Source organism: Nyctereutes procyonoides, unplaced genomic scaffold, assembly GCF_905146905.1.
Source record: "Nyctereutes procyonoides isolate TBG_1078 unplaced genomic scaffold, NYPRO_anot_genome, whole genome shotgun sequence".
In the NCBI taxonomy this organism is placed as follows: Eukaryota; Metazoa; Chordata; class Mammalia; order Carnivora; family Canidae; genus Nyctereutes; species Nyctereutes procyonoides.
In genome coordinates, this window is record NW_026575031.1 from 10,860,942 (window position 1) to 10,881,500 (window position 20,559).

The following is a 20,559-nucleotide window of genomic DNA, read 5'->3' on the forward strand; positions in this document are numbered from 1 at the left end:
GACCCAGGATCACGCCCTGAGCAAGGGCAGATGCTCAACCACTGAGCCACCCAGGCATCCCTATCTACATCCTCCTTTACTGATGGCAAGAAGCAATCAAAACTCACTGTCCATTTACTGAGTAACTACTATATATTGTCCAAGTAAGATGGCCTGAAGGGACTAGTAAAAACATCTGAGGTGTCAGAAGAAAGACTAGGCAAACACAGACTGGAAGAAAAAAGCTTGCTGGAAAAGAGCATGAGGTGGAAATTCAACAAACCTCTTTATTTCTTGCTGCTGAATGTTGTTCCATATACCTTCTTCTAAGAGAATAAGCAATTCCTCTACGGTGGCCTTTTCACCCACAGCCAGTTTAGATAGTTTTTCAGCTGTAAGAAATACAAACAATAAAATATGGTCAAGAGAAAGGGTCAGGAACTCTTCTGTTTGAAGAGTGTGGCCCAGGGCCATTTCAGAACCTAATTAAAGGCCCAGAAAATGAGATAAAGTACAAACATTCTGTAGGAAAAGGATGAAACAGGAAGACAATTGTTTCCTCCCCAACCACCAATGATTCAATACTTTAAATCTATTTATCCCTTGTCCTCTAAACAAAACAAACCCCAGATGGAAAAGGTACTGGTACCTAGAGCCTCTCTGATACAGCTGTACTCAACATCTTCATTTCTACATTTGTAGTTCAAAATTATATTGGCCACTTTCATGTCAACTCTGAGCTTGAGGCTATCAAGGCCAAGCAGTTCTAAGAAACAAACACAGGCAGCTCCTACTGTTGGAATGTAGAAGGAGGAGAGCCCTAAAACATAAGCTTCATTGCCTACTTGCTGGATCCTGAAAAAGAAAGGAATCAAAATCACATCAGAAAACAGTTTCTCACCAGGAAAAGCAGATGGAATTATGCAATGATGCATGGAGTATCAGACCCCTGTGATTTTTAGCTTCCTCTCCCTTCAGTTTTTGAGCCCTGCACACATTCATTGAGGTTCTTGGTAGTTTTGTCTCCATCGTCCCCCAATCTTTAACCTTCTCCTAAAGCATCAACTCACAGGCCAAATTATTCTTGTTTCCAACTTCATCCAGGGAACACAGAACAGAACTTCTGAAAGACTGACGACTTGTGATCTTATCAATTATGAGTGTGTATAAATAAACTACCAAGAAAATTAATGCTAATTAAATTTTGATATGATATATATATAGTATATGTAGTTTTACATCATAGATAAATTTCAAGGAAAGTTGCACAAGAAATTACCCATCTGTAGACTCATGCTGACAGGAGATTCAGGGACCTTTTATCTTTTATTTTTCACCCTTCTTAATTACTTGAATATTTTATCATTAAAATGCATTAGTTTGAAACAAGACGAAATCAGAGAGAGAAAGAGAGAGAGAAACCATAAGAGACTCTTTTCTAAAATATTTTATTTATTTATTCATAGAGACAGAGAGAGAGAGAGAGAGAGAGAGAGAGAGAGAGAGAGGCAGAGACACAGGCAGAGAAGAAGCAGGCATCATACAGAGAGCCTGAGGTGGGACTCGATCCAGGGTCTCCAGGATCACGCCCTGGGCTGTAGGCACGCTAAACCGCTGCGCCACAGGGGCTGCCCCACCATAAGAGACTCTTAATCACAGAAAACAAACTAGGGTCATTAGAGGGGAGGTGGGTGGGGAAATGGGGTAACTGGGGGATGGACATTAAGGAGGGCACATAATATAACGAGAACTGGGTGTTACAGAAGACTGATGAATCAATGACCTCCACTTCTGAAACCAATAATACACTAAATGTTCATTAATTGAATTTAAATTGAAAAATAAGAAAAAAAATAGTGAAAATATTCATTACTTTAACTACAAAACAAATAAGGGAGATCTATATTTAGCGGATTATATCAAATACTCCCAATTCTGTGCTTAGTAAAAATGAATTATAAAAAAATGCAGATCTTAAATACAGAATTCACATCTTATTATACAATTCTCTCTTTAGAGTAACTGCTAATATTTGCCAATCTCCTGGGTCATTAAAACAACAACAACAAAAAAAAAACACAACAGAATTTTAAAAGATATAAATAGTATCTTTTTTTAATAGTATCTTTTAATATCATCTTTATTCTCTTTTTTTCCCATTAACAAAAAACACATTACATCCCCCAAACTTGGAATATACAGAAAAGCACAAAATGGGAGGAAAAAAAAAAGATCAAATTACTAGCCAGGTATAACTACTTAACTGTGATAAGTTTTGTTTTGTTTAAGATTTTATTTATTCATAGACACACAGAGACACGGGGGGGGGGGAGAGGGAGAGAGAGAGAGAGAGAGAGAGAGAGAGAGACAGAGAGAGAGGCAGAGACGCAGGCAGAGGGAGAAGCAGGCACCACGCAGGGAGCCCGACGCGGGACTCGTTCCTGGGTCTCCAGGATCACGCCCCGGGCTGCAGGCGGCACTAAACCGCTGCGCCACTGGGGCTGCCCCTGTGATAGGTTTCCAGTATATTTTTTTTCAAATGCATGTGTAAAAGACATAAATATGCCTTAAAAAAAAAAAAGATTTTATTTATTTATTCATGAGAGACGGCCGGGGCAGGGGGGGGGAGCAGAGACACAGGCAGAGGGAGAAGCAGGCTCCATGCATGGAGCCCGATGTGGGACTTGATCCTGGGTCTCCATGATCAGGCCCTGGGCTGAAGGCGGCGCTAAACCGCTGAACCACCCGGGCTGCCCAGATATGTCTTTTAAGAATACAAATTAGGGATGCCTAGGTGGCTCAGCGGTTGAGTGTCTGGCTTTGGCTCAGGTTGTAATCCTGGAGTTCTGGGATCGAATCCCACATCAGGCTCCTTGCATGGAGCCTGCTTCTCCCTCTGCCTATGTCTCTGCCTCTGTCTCTCTGTGCCTCTCATGAATGAATGAATGAATGAATGAATCAATCAATCAATCAATCTTAAAAAAAAAAAAAAGAATACAAATTATGTTTTAAATACTCACAGTTGCTTGGGAGTCTTGCTCTTGGTTAATTCCTGGACCAGAAAAGTACCAAATGCAAATGATGGCCGTCCATGTTGTAAATAATATGCAAAATTCAGACGTTCCATGATAGCATATTTATTAACCAGATCAGGGCTAGAAAAATGTGGGAGATGACTCACTGCATCTGGGGGGAAAGTGAAGCAATATTAATCCTCTGCACCTCACCATGATTAATTTCAAATCTGTACGTGGAAAACTTAACTTTGCAAAGGTGAAAGAAAACAAGTTGCAGAGCACCTGGCTGGCGTGGTTGGGTGTCTGACTCTTGATTTTGGCTTTGATCTCCAGGTCATTGGATCGAGCCCTGTGTTGGGCTCCATGCTCAGCAGGCAGTCTGCTTGAGATTCAATCTCTTTCTACCCCTCCCCCTGCTTGCACGTGCGTTCTCTAATAAATGAGTCTTAAAAAAAGAAAAAAAAACAGTTGCTATAGTCATTTTGTACCACTGTGTATTACTCTGAACCACCAAAACATAATAGTTCATTTTAATGTGTTGATGTAGCCCCTAATTTTATTTTTAAATTTATTTTGGAGAGAGTGCATATGTGTGGGGGGAAGGTCAGAGGGAGAGGGAGAAAATCTTAAGCAGACTCCCCGCTGAGTGGTGAGCCCAACACAAGGCTCAATCCCACAACCCTGAGATCATAGCCTGAGCTGAAATCAAGAGTCGGATGCTTACCTAAGCCACCTCAGTGCCCCAGCCTCCCATATTGGGTACAAAAACATGTACCCAAGAAGCTCCATAAAAACTTATAAATTATGCTTTTTCCTCATTCAACTTGTTATTTTAGATGCCTTAATTCTGTATCTGATGATCCTTTAAGTCACTATGGCGATAATGCGTTAGCTATAAAATCTCTGCTAAGGGTCTGCAAAAGGAGCTTTTTAATTAATTCATGGAGCTCATTACACAATGAATTCCCTTAACATTTTTATGAGTTCTCTATACATCAGGGGCAACACCCTGTACCTTTCTCCAATACATAGTGTAAGAACATCCTTTTCTCCACGTTAATACCCTCCTTCAATTTCCTTTTGTTGGTTATACTTTCTGTGTTGTATTTAGAGCACCTTATTATCTATCTATATGACGACCACTTTGCTTAGGCCAGCAGGGTAGTTCAGCTTAAAGTTCCTCTGTGCTCGTGAAAAAGGCAGAAAGCATTTTTTCCTCTCTTTAGAGAAATCTGAAGTCAGGAGATATTTGGATGTGATAAGTTAGTATAAGCCCTTATCTCTCTTTTTTTTTAAAGATTATTTATTTATTTTGGGGGGGGGGCATTGGGGGCAGAGAGAAGCAGGCTCCGTGCAGGGAGCCCGACATGGGACTCGATCCTGGGTCTCCAGGATCACACCCCGGGCTGCAGGTGGTGCTAAACCGCTGCACGACCAGGGCTGCCCGAGCCCTAATCTTTAATTGCCTCCTAATCACTCACTACTTGTAAAAAAAAAAAAAAAAGAAAGAAAGAAAAAAACAAATAACATTTTGAACTGTTAAGGAACAAGTTCTGGAAAATAGTACATTCGCTCTTATTTTCAAAGTTCAAAGCTTACTTCTTTTTTTTAAAAGATTTTATTTATTCATTTTATTTGAGAGAGGAGGAGTAGGAAGGAGGGGGGAGAAGCAGGCTTCCTGCAGGGGACTCAATCTCAGCACCCTGGGACCATGACCTGAGCTAAAGGCAGATGCTTAACCCACTGAGCCACCCAGGTGCCCCTCAAAGCTTATTTCTGAAAAAAAGTTTTATCTTGTGACATTCCAAGGACTTTTTTTTTTTTTAAGATCTTTATTTATTTATTCATGAGAGACACACAGAGAGAGGTAGAGACACAGGCAGAGGCAGAGGGAAGAACCAGGCTCCATGCAGGGAGCCCGATGCGGGTCTCAATCCTGAGTCTCCATGATCACGCCCTGGGCTGAAAGCAGACGCTCAACTGCTGAGCCACCCAGGCATCCCTCTAAGGGCTTTTTATATTGTGACTTTGCTCTTTAAAAAAAAAAAAAAAAAAAGATAAAAAGACTTGAAGAGTTGAGAGGCGTCTGTCAACTTACAAAGCTATTACTTAAAAGTACACCCTCTTTGAGATTAAAAAACTGTTGCATGCTTTATCTATATTCTTTGTGATATCACAGTGACCTTGGTAACTTATAATTATATACAAAACTGTTCATTCATTCATTAAATATTTGCTGAGTACATGTAAAGGATATAGCACTGCTTGGTGCCAAATGAGCTAACTTGAGTTTTTAATTCAAATAAGACCCTGATTTCTTAGCAGTTGGGAGCTAATTAGCATGGGGGGCATGTACAAGAGATAATTCTACCCAAAGGGAAATTTTTCTCTGGCTTGTCACAGAAGCCAAATCACCTCACAGTTATCCTACATCTCTTTTTCATGGTAAGACCACATGAAAAAAGAAATAAATATTCCAATTAAATACAAATCTCTAATTTTATAAATCCACATTATGTTTTCATAACTGTCTCATTTACTTTGTGCTTTATTTCCTCAAATATGTTTTAAACTTCTAAAAACCAGGCAGGGAATAGGTCTTCAACTTCCTCTCTGCTGCTCTAGTATTGTAGTATGGAGCTCCTTTTCCACAAGAGGGTCAGGACTCTGGCTAAGTGTTGGAGTTGGAAGCATTAGAACAGGAAGGACCGGGATGAGGTCTACACTCTAGGAGAACTTTACAGAGATTAATTAGAAAGAGTATTTTCACTTGAAAATATAATACACACTACTTTATTTAGCCCTCAACAAGTATTTATTGAACATCTACTAAAGGCCTGGCACTGCACTGAACCTTGGGCACTGGGTAAATTAAATATATTGAAATTTGAACTTATAAAACTGACATATTAGAAAATACATTTTACGCATCTTAGTAAATAGTTACAGGGTATACATTATGTGCAAAGTGCTCATTTAAAGCCTACTTTAGAGTGATTTCAGCAGAGGCACCACAGGTGCCACAATATTAAAGGATAACTCTAAATTTAAAAGTAAAGGGACACCTGGGTGGCTCAATGGTTGAGCATCTGCCTTCGGCTCAGGGCGTGATCCCAGAAGTCCAGGATCAAGTCCCACATCAGGCTCCCTGTGGGGAACCTGCTTCTCCCTCTGACTAGATCTCTCCCTTTTTCTCTGTGTCTCTCATGAATAAATAAAATATTTTTAAAAATAAATTTAAAAGTAAAAAAAGAAATAGAAAAAGAGTTTAAGAATCGGCATAAAAGACAATCAGACAAATGCTTATAGCCTAAAGAGGACAGTAGTGTGTACGCATCTGGTGATTACTATGCACCAAAAACTTCAAGAGCTTTTAATTTTTAAACATTTTTAAAAGATTTATTTACTTGAAAAAGAGATTGTGTGAGTGAGTGAGCATAAGCAGGAGGAGGGTCAGAAGGAGAGGGAGAAGCAGGCTCCTTGCTCAGCAGAGAATCAAGTGGGGCTTGATCCCAGGACCCTGAGATCATGACCTGAGCCAAAAGCAGATGCTTAACCAATTGAGCCAGCCAGGCATCCCCGACACAAGCTTTTTAAATGCGTTATATCCTTTCATTTTCATATAATATGTGAGGTGGGCACTATTATTAACCTTATTTTATAGGGAATTGAAGAGTGGTTAAACCACTTACCCAAGGTCAGACAGCTATCACATAGTCGAGCCAGGATTTGTCTAATGCCTACACCTATGCTCTTAACTTTTATAATATTGCAAACAAACAGGAATTTGGGGAAAGGGAGAGATTTAAGCAGGTAGGTACATCTCACATTTCCCAGCAAGAACAGAACAGTGCTACTGACTTACTACAATTACATTTAACTCGCAACATGTTTTCAACTCTAAAATGTTTGTCATTAGAATGCATCTTTATTTTTAAAATAGAAATCAATGAAAACAAATGGATTGTCTTTACATAAATTAAATTCTACTGTCGGGACACCTGGGTGGCTCCGTGGTTGAGCACCTGCCTTTGGCTCCGGTCATGATCCCGGAATCCTGGGATCAAGTTCCGCATCAGGCTCCCTGCAGGGAGCCTGCTTCTCCCTCTGCCTGTGTCTCTCATAAATAAATAAATAAAATCTTAAAAAAACAAAAACCTTCTACTGTCAACATTCCTGAAAAACTTCCTTCTAGAGCCCTAGGTACCTGGAATCACTTACCTCCAATAGCCAGTGTGTTGGCAGACTGCCAGCCAAACAATCTGCTAGAGTCAAAGGGCAATAGTGACTAAAAAAGCAGAAAAGTCAGAGTTAAACGCTAAATGATTCTAAAATAAGTAAAAATATATGAAAAGACTTCGCAAGTAGTCTACCTCCCTTCTCCAACCTTAACTTTCTGCACATAAATTCTCTGAACACAGCTTAAAAAAAAAAAGAATGCATGAGATACTTTCCTTCGTTAGTAAAAATGGAAGCAGCTACATTCCTTTTAAAGACTCTTCTCACTTCAAACTATGTCTGCAAAGGGTACCCTCTTTTGGTTGAATCAGCATCAATTATAATGTAAAATGGACTTTTGATATGCTTTTGGAATCCAAACCCAAGAGGACTAATAGTCTAGACAAAGTTACCATGTAAACAGGACAAGGTGAGTGAAGGCCCAATCTAGAAAGGAAAGAGGGAGACAAGTAGATCAAAGTTAGAGGAATGTGATGAACAAATCACCACCAACAACAAAGAAAAAAGAGTGGAATAAGGTTAAGCCAGTCAGAAAAGGTTTGAAAGCAGGGAGCCATGGCTGTTTGAAATTTGTCTAGGCCAGAGATGTAGCAAACACTATAAACAGATGGTAGGAAAAATAAAGAAGAAAATAAAAAACCCTTTAAAGATTTGGGTGGCTAAACAAAGAGCAGCTTTGATTTAAAATTATGGGAGAATTTGTGGTCTATTAAGGAAGGACCACTCTTTGTAGAATAACAAGACCAAAAAACTGCAACAGTCAACTTTAAAAACAACAAAGAACAACCTGAAACCACTTATGTTTTAGGCTGATTGAATCCACTTTAGGTAGTGAAACTATGTTTTTATAGAATCTACTTATATATAGTTTATACTGGTGCTACCAGTCTGCAAGGACATGAGAAGCTTGTAAATAAATTTAAATGCAGCTTAATACTTCCTGTCTCAAGAGTCTTGCTACATTCACACACACACACACACACACACACACACACAGACACACACACAGCCTGCTGAATGAACACTGTAATGACACAGATTTATATCACAGTGCAAGATCCTAATCTCAACACATAACAGCAACAAGCAGTCTGTGAACTGGCAGCCATCTGAGGACGACAGTTTTGAGTAGGACTACTCTATAAATTAAGGACCGTTCACATTAGAGAGATTTTGTACCTTTATAGATTATAGAGTTCATGCTGAATTAAGGACCGCAAGGGAATATGTGCAGCCAGAGAGAAAAGGCAAAAGCCCTTTGAAATGAGAAGCAAACAAAAGAATGTGTTTATCATGGAGGATCTGAGTAGGTCTCAGGGAATCTGAATTCCTCTGAAATAGAAGCAAAATTATACACATATGTGCAATTTTTCTAGGTAGAGGACTCATAGCTCTCTCACATTCTTAAAGAGTTCTTTATCCTTGGGATGCCTGGGTGGCTCAGCGGTTGGGCACCTCCGTTCAGCCCTGGGGCGTGATCCTGGAGACCCGGGATCGAGTCCCACACCGGGCTCCCTGCATGGAGCCTGCTTCTCCTTCTGCCTATGTCTCTACCTCTCTCTCTGTCTCTCATGAATAAATAAATAAAATATATATAAAAAAAGAGTTCTTTATCCTGAAAAAGGTTAAGAAGCACTGACTTAAATAAACAGATAGCCCTATTCACTGAGAAGGGAGAGAAGTCATTAGTAGTAGAACAAAGTGGTTTTTAATGCAGGCAGCCAGCAGCATGCTGGCCAACTCTCAGATCCATTCCCACCTTTCTCCTGTTCTACAGAGAACTGCATCTCCCAAGCCCATTTACCCTTTGACTACCAGATAGGTTTAGCCGAGAGAGACAACATGGGAGATTAAAGGTGCGGAGAGAGCAGAAACCAGGATATTTTCCTCTCCTTCATTTTCAAGGTATCTCCTCCATGGTTCCAGCTCTACCCTGTAGGTTCCAAGCTCCCATTAGGCAGCCTGGTTGTGAGTTTAGCTCCCAGAGAGAGATGGGTCCAGCTTCTGATAACACAATTTTTTGCACCATTCTTGCAGCTGGAGAGATGTTGATGCTTCCTCCTTTGTCAGTTTTTGAGTTGTCTCACCATCACATGTTTGGATTCCCCATTCTGCTATGACTATGGAAGTAATTATGTATGTTAAATGTCTTCCATTTGAAAGACCCAGAGTAGGTTTCAGTCTTCCTGGCTGTACCCTAAGTGAGACTCCTATATACTGTACCTGAATAAGGTGGTAAAGCGTAATATCAGGCGGCAGAACATTAGAGGTAGTGTACTGTGGGAAGAGAGCAGTTTTTAGCTTGGGATAAGGAGTTAATGCCATCTTCAGTAACTGGGGATCTACTTTCTTCAAACAGGTCTCATTTTCATCATCCTGAACAACCTAGATAAAAAGATCACATGGTACACAATAAGGTTTTTCTCTTTTCCAAATGTCTTTTTTTTTTTTTTTTCACAAGAGTGAAACAAGACTAGCTTAAAAAACTATATGGTAGTGGAAAAAACCACTAGTGAAAGAGTCAGAAGCTAATAGTTTTAGTTATGGTTCTAAGAAAAACTAGCTGGTGACCTTGGGCTAGATATTTAACAGCAGGCCTCAGTTTTCTCATCTACAAAACTGGGAAGTTCAACTAGATCAGTGGTTTTTAAACTACATATGAAAATATTTAAATAGTAAATAGTAAATATTTTTAAAGGGAAAAAAATTACTAGACTAGATGATACCTACCTTCTGAGAGGACCTTCTCTCTCAGCTCTCAAGTTACTCTATGACTAATTTCTGATAGGTGATTAAAAACAGAGGAACAGATAACCATATGAATTAAAATATATTGTGATAATTTGGAGGAGGTGGTATTATATTAAACTAGCATCAATAAGAAGCTTTTAAAGATTACACGGTAAGCAGCATTCTTAAGTTCCTTCTAATGAGGCATACTGTGTACTTTCAAAAAAATAAAGATGGGAAATTTCCACTGGGTTGCTTAAAGAGTTTATATGGATAGCTAGAAATTATTATTTCCTTTGGTCTCTCTAAGAGTACAAACAGTAGAGAATGATTCCCAAGCAATACATCTAGCGTGCAGTTATTTCCAGGAGCAATCAGATCCTGATTCTACCCTGAAAACAAACCTGAAGTTTAGAAAACAAAGGTAAAAAAAATCTCTAGACCACATATCAATTCCAGTCCAACTTAAGAGGATGCAATATAAAATTTAAAACTTCATCCTTGTTTTATGTTCTTTAATAAAATGAAATACTTATATAAGTGGTTGTATTTGAATATCAAAGGAGACTAGAAGACACATAGATATTTCTGCTAAATTTAAAATCAGTCCTATTTTGCCATACTAGGTAAAAGTGCTGTCCATACCTGGCTGACACCGCCAGGGGCATACATTGTGGTAGCAAGGGCCAGGAGAGTATGTCCCTCCAATAGCATACTGCTTACACTGGCCTGGTTGCTGGGAATCAGTATCTGAGCGTTTGCAAGGCTAGCCTGGAAGATCAGTTTGGGATCTGAAAAACAAAAGAGTACGTTTTTCTCAAGAGAAAGAATTACTTAATTCTGAGGAAGAAAATTTTTAACTCTATCCACAGTAAGAAGGACTTTCTAAGTTGAAAAGCAATAAGAAAACATCATAAAGGGGAAAAAATGAAAGATTTGTCCACATAAAATAAAAACTATCCCAACAATTGATATAAACAAGTGTTGAAACTGAGACAAACAGAAGAAAATTGAAAGGCAGTAAAGAACTAGGGGAGAAATTTTAACAACAAATTAACAGCAAATGACAATCTAAGGATTAATGTCTTCAGCAAAGGGCTCATAACAAATCAATGCCCAAAATACGGACTCCAACAGATAAGTAGACAAAGTAAATAACCATTTACAAAGGAGGAAATATAAATGTTAGACATATAAAAATATATAATTTGTTAGCAATAAATAAATGCAATGTAAAATATTAATTACATGCTGTATATTCCTTATCAGCAATGATTTTTTTTTTTTAAATAATCAGCCTCGGGCAGCCCAGGTGGCTCAGCAGTTTAGTGCCTCCTTCAGCCTGGGGCCTGATTCTGGAGACCCGGGACTGAGTCCCATGTCAGGTTCCCTGCATGGGGCCTGCTTCTCCCTCTGCCTGTGTCTCTGCCTCTCTCTGTGTCTCTCATAAATAAATAAATAAACATCTTTTAAAAAATAATAATAATCTGCCTCAAGCACAGAGCTGGTCAGGGCATGTAGAAGCTGGGACTTGTGGATAAAATGCTATAAATCCCCCTGAAAAAGCAATCTGGCCTTATAGCAAGAACCTTCAAAATGTATATAGCCTTTGATCTAGTAATTTCATATCCAGGAATCTATTTGCACTAAAGAAATAATCTAAAACACAGACAAAAATTCTATGTTCAAATATACACAAGACTATTATTTATGATAGAAAAAAACTGAAAACAGCCTCAGTGTCAAAAATTGAGAGAACAGTATGTTAATTAAGAGTACATCCAGGGATCCCTGGGTGGCGCAGCGGTTTGGCGCCTGCCTTTGGCCCAGGGCGCGGTCCTGGAGACCCGGGATCGAGTCCCACGTCGGGCTCCTGGTGCATGGAGCCTGCTTCTCCCTCTGCCTGTGTCTCTGCCTCTCTCTCTCTCTGTATGACTATCGTAAATAAATAAAAAAAAAAAAAATTTAAAAAAAAAAAAAAAAGAGTACATCCATATGATGAAATATTAGGTAGATATAAAATAGTCACTGTCTCTAAGCATATAGGAAAATTCTTATAATTACTATGTGAAAAAAGCAATATATAAATACACAGATGTTTCTAGCTGTATCCCTAGTACTTATATTATCACAACGTGAGAGCTTAATAAATATTTGTTGGATGAATGAAATATAATGTAGACTGGGCTAAAAAAAACATATAGAGAGAATACCTGGAATAAAATACATTAAAATACATCAAGAGTTGCTTGTGGATGATTATCTACCTATGTTATCTACCTGTGGAGTTTTATCTTCCTGATAAGTCTGTGGCTTCCAATTTTTCTTCATAATGAACATGTATTATTTTATAATCAGCATCAAAAAACATAACAAAAAAAACCCAATCCACATTACGAAAAAATTCTTTATTTGGGAAAGAAAACAGGAGTTACATAAAACTGAAAGATCGGTTGTTGGTATTTCTTGCCTGTGCAGTGGCTCTGCCTGTCCCTTTTCCGGAGTGAATCTCTGGAATAATACCAGCTAAGCTGAGGGGATAAGGGGGTGAGGGGGTGGCAGCGGGTGTCACAGGGATTTTCTGATTATAACCAGATCAAAACTCCCCTTCAGTAGCTCCACTACAGAAGATGCAACAATCCTACACATACTATGTATTTTTTTTTTTCACTCTATCTGGAGTTACTTTTTACTTTCTAAAGCATTCAGGGCGGACACCTGAAAACTGACCAATTCTTCATAGAAAAAGGATGTCAATCTACCAGAGAACAGGAATTCAGCCTGTGATTAACTGGTAAAGGTGAGAGCTATTTAAAGACAACAGAGGGGATCCCTGGGTGGCGCAGAGGTTTGGCGCCTGCCTTTGGCCCAGGGCCCGATCCTGGAGACCCGGGATCGAATCCCACGTCGGGCTCCCGATGCATGGAGCCTGCTTCTCCCTCTGCCTGTGTCTCTGCCTCTCTGTCTCTGTGACTATCATAAATTAAAATAAAAATAAAAATAAAAATAAAATAAAATAAAATAAAATAAAATAAAATAAAATAAAAAAGACAACAGAGCATGAGCCCGCAGGGGAAGGCAACAGAAGCACACATACTATGCTGTCTGGCTTTTTGCTGGCTGGTAGGAGGGGGTCATTTTTGGTGTTCTTAAATAAAACTTGAGCCTAGGTGACAGTCAGATATTTGTCTACAGCCAAATGATTTATTTAGAACTCACAAATTAAATGCCATTCAAGAGACTGATTATTTAGCAAAGACTTTTTTTTTTTTAAAGACTTATTTATTTCAAGGCAGCCAGGGTGGCTCAGCGGTTTAGCGCCACCTGCCACCCAGGGCCTGATGCTGGAGACCCAGGATCGAGTCCCATGTCCGGCTCCCTGCATGGAGACTGCTTCTCCCTTTGCCTGTGTCTCTGCCTCTCTCTCTCTCTCTCTCTGTCTCTCATGAATAAATGAATAAAATCTTAAAAAAAAAAAAAAAAGACTTACTTATTTCAGAGAAAGAGAAAGAGAGCATGAGTGGGAGGGCCAGAGGGAGAGCAAGAGAATATTTCAAGACGACTCCACACTGAGCACAGAGCCTGATGCAGGGCTTGTTCTCACGACCCTGAGATCACAAACTAAGCAGAAACCAAGAGTTGGATGCTTAACTCACTGTGCTACCCAGGTGCCCCTAACCAAAGAGATTTTTGTATTTAATACAGTATACCCATACCTGTTAAATTACTGGAAACCTGTCGACACTGAACCAAAAATTCAAACCAAGGGTGAGTTTCATGTAATTCTTTTTTTTCCAAAAAGGGACAATTTGAAGGACTAAGTCTGTATATAAAACAAAAGAACTCTGGTTAACATACAGGATAAGACAGTTACAACCATATTTGCTCAGATGATAACTAGCATTAAAAAAGGAACTTTGGAATTAAAAGTAAATATAACATTATATACTGCCATTCTTGTGTTGTGCTTTACATATTCATTATGATCTGGAAATAGAGAAAAATTTAAAGACATAATTTTATTTATAATGTGTTTACTTCCATGATGAAATCTTACCAACTCTATTAGATTAACAGATATCCTGTCCTGTAAGATACTTTTTACTTTATTGTATTTTTTAAACAACAAAAACTCTTCAGCATTTTCAAACTCCAGAGGTTTTTGAAAACTTTTACATACTATAGAGAAGCTGGGACTGAAGAATTAAATTAAATCTCAGAATAGGTCCTCTGAACTTATAACTTTTAAATCTTCTCTTGCCAGTAGCTTTGAGGGAAAAAGATTTCCCCAGGCTTATTGTCTAAATAAGCCTCAGTGATATGAACCAGAAAAACATCATTTGTTTGAATTCCTTCCTAGTCTTTAATACACAATATAAAAATGTTCTCATTAGCACCTAAGTGGGTGGACTCTAGAATCAAACCTAAGTAGAATTAAGTCTGGCTGTGCCATTTGCTAGAACTGTGTAGTTTAAATAAGGTACTTAGAAATCAATCAATCAATCAATCAATAAGATACCTAGTTGTCTCACCTGTGGAATGGAGTTGGCAGTAACCACCTCCTAGAACTTCTGTGAATATTAGATGAAATAATACATGTAAAGCACTTAGCCTAGTGCCAAGAACATTGTAAGTACTCATATTTAGAGACTATAATAATTTTTATTACTGAGCCAGTAGTAATTCACAATGGCCACATATGATTCTGCAGGTTAATATTGGGCAGGTACATTGCTGATGTATATTTGCCTATCTAAATATAAATTTTAGGGCATACCTAACATAACTTGAAGTGGTTATGAATTCAAAGTTGTTTAGCATTCATTTGTTTGGGAAGGAAGGTAATAAAGAACTCCAAGCTAACTTTTAGAATCTTCCTCTTTTAAACTTTTAAAGCATTTCTTTCATTTTATTCTCTCTAGTAATTTAAAAGATTAACAGAGACATTATAAGATTAACATCACCAAAAAACACATGATAAGCATTTAGTTGAATGCAGCATTGAACTAAGTAAGGTACCGAGTGCTGGATTTGGGTTGGGGCAGGGGACTCCTACAAAAAGATTAGTATTCCTCAAGTAAATATTTAATATTTTCCTAAAAGTCATGTTCAGAAGTAGTATGGAAAGAGAAAACAAGAAGACCTGCTCAAGGACAAATCAGTTTTCAGTACTCACTTGTGAAAGTCAAGATAGACATAGAGAGGATACTGCAGACCGTGTTCCAAACAATAGAGAATGAAGTGAGAATGGAAATCCCAACCTTCTTTGGATCTGTAGTTTTGAATGGGGAGAGCATCTTGCATCACACCCCCAATGCGATTCAGTCTTAGCAGGAAGAGTTCAAAGTCTTCTAGCTCAGATTGAAGAAAAATTCCATTCCTGTTGGGCAGGTTTTAGAGATGGCAAGTTACAAAGTTGCTAGAGTCAGAGCTGACCAAACCACTTCCATTGTTGAAGTTTCAACTACTTAAAAATAAAGATTTATAAATTAAGACTGTCAAGTCTCACTCTATAACTATGTTCTGATGCATGCATATTTTGCTAGTTTCTAATGAAGGTTTGTGCACCATTTTAGTATTTAAGGTAATAACAGTCTAGAGTGATCTTAAATATTTCAAAAACCAAATCTATCTCCATTTTTTTGGTGTGTGTGGTTTTGACTGGAACTGTACAATCCACTGTGGCAATAGTCGTTAGGTCTTGAAGCTAGAGGCTTTAACCTCTGAGAATTTCCAAAATACTGTAACAAAATCATTTAAAAAACTAAAGCAGGGGCACCTGGGTGGCTCAGTGGTTGGGTGTCTGCCTTCTGCTCGGGACGTGATCCTAGAGTCCCGGGATCGAGTCCCACATGGGGCTTCCTGCATGGAGCCTGCTTCTCCCTCTTCCTGTGTCTCTGCCTCTATGTCTATCATAAATAAATAAGTCTTAAAAAAAAAAAAAACTAAAGCAGAATTTAACTAAATCAACTACTAAACAAGAATAGAAATTTGCATTAATATTACTTTTTTACAAATTTATTGTTAACTATATATACCACACAAAGGAAAACAGAACATATATAATGTGGCATTTATAGAAATACTATGTTACCATCAGCCAGATAATAGAGTATTATATTAGAAGCCCTTGGTATATTCCTCTCCCACTGCATGTCCTTTGCTACCCCTAGAGGTAACCACTATTCTGACTTTGTAATAACCATTCCCTACTTTTACTTAGTTTTACCAGTCATATATATAACCCCAAATAATCTGGTTTGGTTTTGCCTATTCTAAACTTTATATATAAATGGTACATTCTGGATATACTGTTCTTAGTCTTACTTCTATTCAACATTGTATGATTTAACCATGTCAACACCCATAACTACAATTTGTTCCTTTTTGTTTTTTTTTTTTTGTTTTTTTAAATTTGTTCCTTTTTGTTGTTATATAATACTCCATTGTATGATTATGCTACATGATTATGCTCTACCTTTGATGGTCATTGCAAGTGCTCCTAGATTTTTGGCAAACTAAATTTACATTTCCATGACTACAAGTGAAGAAAAGCATCTTTTCATATGCTTATTGGCCATTTGTGCCTCCTCTCTTGTGAAATGCCTGTGTGCCCTGATACCTTTCCCTTCCAGATCCAAGCTCTACTCTTCTCTTGCCCTCTGTCTCTAGATGATCACTTGGACAGAAGACTCCAGTGTTCCCAGGCTTCCATTCTGGTTCACCCAATGGGAGACCCACATCAAATGGTAATAAGAGTCAGAAAAAAGAGGATGGGGATACCTTGACTCTCTTTGTGCTGAGTGACTGCAGGCTGACCGACACTTTCCACTAGGGGACACAACTCTTGCCAGGTAGCTCTCTAGGTCTCAGTAACCCTTCTCTTCCTTTACCCCTCTAGGCTGTTTAGAAAGCACATCCTATTCCCAGGGTCATGAAGAAATTCTACATCTTCTAAAAGTTTTATAGAGCTTCTGTCTACATTGCCATTTAGGTTTTCAAATCTACTTGAAATTGATTGTATGCATGATAGAAGCCAGAAAGTCCAATTTAATCCCCCCCCCCCCACATAGCTATCCAGTTATCCTAGCCCCTTTTATCGAAGATTGTTCTTTGCACACTGCAGTGCCACTCGGTCATATATAATGTGAGCATACACGCGGAAATTTGTTTCTATGCTCATTATTTTGTTCTATTGTCTATTTGTCTATCCTTGAACCAATACTCCCACTGTCTTAATTGCTATAGCTGTAAAATAAGCTTTTATATCTGGTAGGGCAAGTTCTTTTTTCAGGGCTAGTCTTGACCCTCTGCATTCATATAAATATTTATAATCAGCGTGTTGAAATCCAGAAGAAAACTGCTGAGATTTCATTATATCTAAAGATCAACTTGGGAAGAACTGATGACAGGCTTGTCTTGCTCCAAATTTAAAGAGAATGTTTGTGATGTTTCACCATCAAGCATAATGTTAGCTAGAAAAAAAAAATTTTTTTTTTAGATACCCCTTTCAAGCTAAGGTAATTTGTCTATTCTTAGTTTGCTAATATGTAGCTTTTATTATAAATAGATGCTGAATTTTATCAAATGCTTTTCTGTATTTATCAGGGTGGTATATTTTCCCTTCTGTTACTGTAGATCTCATTAACTCATTAATGTCATAATTCATGTTAAATCATACATATACTAGCTTTTTAAACAATCAGATATTAAGCTACATATTTGATAAGCATGCAAGTTATAGTAATTTTATATCCGGTAAACCAGAAGAGGAATTAGTACAATGGAAAGACCAGCCAGTGCCAAGTCGGGTAAAAGAACTGAAGTCTGCAAGTAACTGGTATGGGCAAAGCTCCTAGCTTCTCCAGATCTCACTCTCCACGTCTTCAAGTTGGGTTGGACAATATAGCTATACTTCCCCAATAAGTATAAACACAAAATAAATACACAGGAATAACTTTATGAAACTTAACAAATTAACACATATGTTATTGTCTCCTTATATTATTTTAATAGCTTAGAAAGACAGCTTAGGCTGAACCATATGAAATTGTTGATATTCAACCATCTTTGACCTGCACAAATGGCAAGTTTGCATGGTTCAATCTAACAGAATTATTTTTAGCAATGAATTAAAATTTTAAAGTCTCCACTCATCACTTCAAGAGCTACTTCCCCTCATTAATTTCTTAATTGAGCAATCCTCTTTAGTTCAAGTCCACATGCAGCATACAGGGACAGCTGGGAGTAGAGTGGCAGACATTACATGATACTAAGGTATCCTCATCCCACCTCCTGCCATTTGATCCTTGTAGCCTGACAGCTGACCACTTCTATACCAAAGCACATATAATGGCTTGCAGAAAACCTTTATCTACAATTTGAGAGCCTATTCACTACTACATGATGCTAAATGTGTGGGATTTTAAAATCTCAATAGATAAATACCTTTATAATTTTGAATACTATAAAACAAGATTGCATTGGATTTATGGCATTTCAGAGCAAAAATTACACCATTATTTTTTCTTGACCTTTCTTGTATTTTTCCCCACAGTTACACAACCTGGCCAGCTGATCTAAAATTTCATTCCTCATGTAGTTGTTGCAGCAAGTATTCTGGTCTATAACATCAACAGTCAGAAGGGGCCATTTGTTCTGCTGCAGTAAAACACAACTGTTCTGGGCCTGAAATTCTTCAATCCACAAGCTAATGCTTGACCAGTCATGATGGGCTGTGAGATAGCTCCAAAGGGCTTCAGGAGAACATGATTTGTATTCTGCATTAAGAATAAAAGACATTAAAAAAAAGAAGAATAAAATACATTTAAAAAAAAGAATAAAAGGCATTTTAAAATAGCAATGAATTATGGTTATTGACATGAAACTCAACACTAGTTAACTGAATAGATATAATGATCTGCCCAAATATTTATATAACATGAATTATGCAGGCCTGCTACTCCTTTTACTATTTTCCTCCTTAGTGCTCATTTCATAATCAAGAGCTAAATGTTGCTTCTCATTACTACAGTGATTAAATGAAACATGGAAGTTAGCTGTTATTTCACATATCTTTTCAGGTCTCTTCTTCCTTTTTCCTTAATATAAATAAAAACTTTGGCTGTAATAGTAAACATGAATTTAACGTTCCATGAATTATCACTGTTTGTTCCCCAGAGCCCTGATGTGATACAGATCCTTGGTATGCAAAAGAAAAAACTCGCAGACTATTTGGAAAAACAAAGATGTAACTTTGAGGCCAGGAAGAGAATTCTTAGCTTTGAAAACTCAATTCACCAAAACATACGGCTTTTCTCTTCCACTATCACATTATAAATACCTCACAAAAATCTTGAGATATGAAAGAGGTCTTAATGCAGACTCGCCTTTTAAAGCAACTGTTGTTTTTCCTCCAAAAGGAATTCTAAAATGAAGACTCATGAAAATTTCAAATATCAATGCCTAATTTAATCCTTATTCAACATGTTAGATTTTAGGTTCTTTACACTTGCCTTCTGGACTTATCCTGGGGAGAAGGATGGATTCTTGTGTTAGTTGATTCCACCACTGAGCCCAATTTAACACAATTCTATGGTCCTGTTTGTTAAATTTATCTTTAGGATCATATTTCAGGAGTGAGTCCAAAACAGATTTGTGCTTGAAAAAATCCTGTTCCTTTATCCAATACCTAAAACAGCGATATAAATGTTTTTACTTTTGGAGGGAAAAAGCATCATTCCTTTTTATCTGTTCATGAACTTCTACTCTTTCAGTGAACACAATTCATTTTTGTATTTATTGTCTTTCATTTTTGTATTTATTGTCTTAAAAATATATATGTGATTATACATATATGGAAATGATAGGAAATTCCTGAGTCCTTTCTGGATGGTACAAGTTTTATCTTCATAGAGAGAACATAAGCTCAGTTCCACATAAAAAGCCTGTTCTCACTAATACTTATAAACTAAACATTGTCCACAGTATTTTTTCCAAATTATCAAAAGTGGGAAAATGAGATTACCTGGTAAAGGACTGGATCTGCATATTTTCTTGAAAATGTCCTGAATAAAACTTCTCAACTTGATGCACGAAGTCTATAGTTCTTTTTTCATTTTCAGAAAAATAATTTTTTTCTTTTAAAATTTCCACCTGAATAAAGAATAATTAACCAGTGACCTCACAAAAATGAAGCAAAGTTGCAAAACAAATGTCATGAGATTTAAAGCCATTTAAGAATTATATTTTGGGGCAGCCCGGGTGGCTCAGCGGTTTAGCACTGCCTTCAGCCCAGGGTGTGATCCTGGAGACCTGGGATCGAGACCCACCTTGGGCTCCCTGCATGGAGCCTGCTTCTCCCTCTGCCTGTGTCTCTGCCTCTCTCTCTCTCTCTCTCTCTCTCTGTTTCTCATGAATAAATAGAATCTTAAAAAAAATTGTTTTGAATTTTTGAGGTATATAAAAATTAACACAAATTTTCTTTTATCACAAATGCTAAACAATCCTTAAAAAATACAAAGGAGTTCTCATACTTTTACTTACTAGATAGTAGCTGAATATTAAAATAACTCATTTGTAGTTTCACCAAGGT

General features: G+C 37.8%; 1 protein-coding gene across 5 annotated transcripts in view; it reads right to left on the reverse strand.

Moving 5' to 3' along the window:
- The window catches only part of SPG11 (SPG11 vesicle trafficking associated, spatacsin), a 72,199-nt gene that overhangs the window by 25,550 nt on the left and 26,090 nt on the right, over positions 1–20,559 (reverse strand). For all 5 annotated transcript variants that reach the window (XM_055316864.1, XM_055316863.1, XM_055316865.1 and 2 more), the window contains 11 exons: positions 19,993–20,120; positions 19,481–19,656; positions 18,532–18,745; positions 15,142–15,345; positions 13,682–13,788; positions 10,611–10,756; positions 9,459–9,620; positions 7,218–7,284; positions 3,000–3,165; positions 629–834; positions 263–371 (listed from right to left, as the gene is read on the reverse strand). In XM_055316864.1, coding sequence (XP_055172839.1) covers positions 263–371; positions 629–834; positions 3,000–3,165; positions 7,218–7,284; positions 9,459–9,620; positions 10,611–10,756; positions 13,682–13,788; positions 15,142–15,345; positions 18,532–18,745; positions 19,481–19,656; positions 19,993–20,120 — 1,685 coding nt within the window. The remainder of the gene's footprint in view (positions 1–262; positions 372–628; positions 835–2,999; positions 3,166–7,217; positions 7,285–9,458; positions 9,621–10,610; positions 10,757–13,681; positions 13,789–15,141; positions 15,346–18,531; positions 18,746–19,480; positions 19,657–19,992; positions 20,121–20,559) is intronic.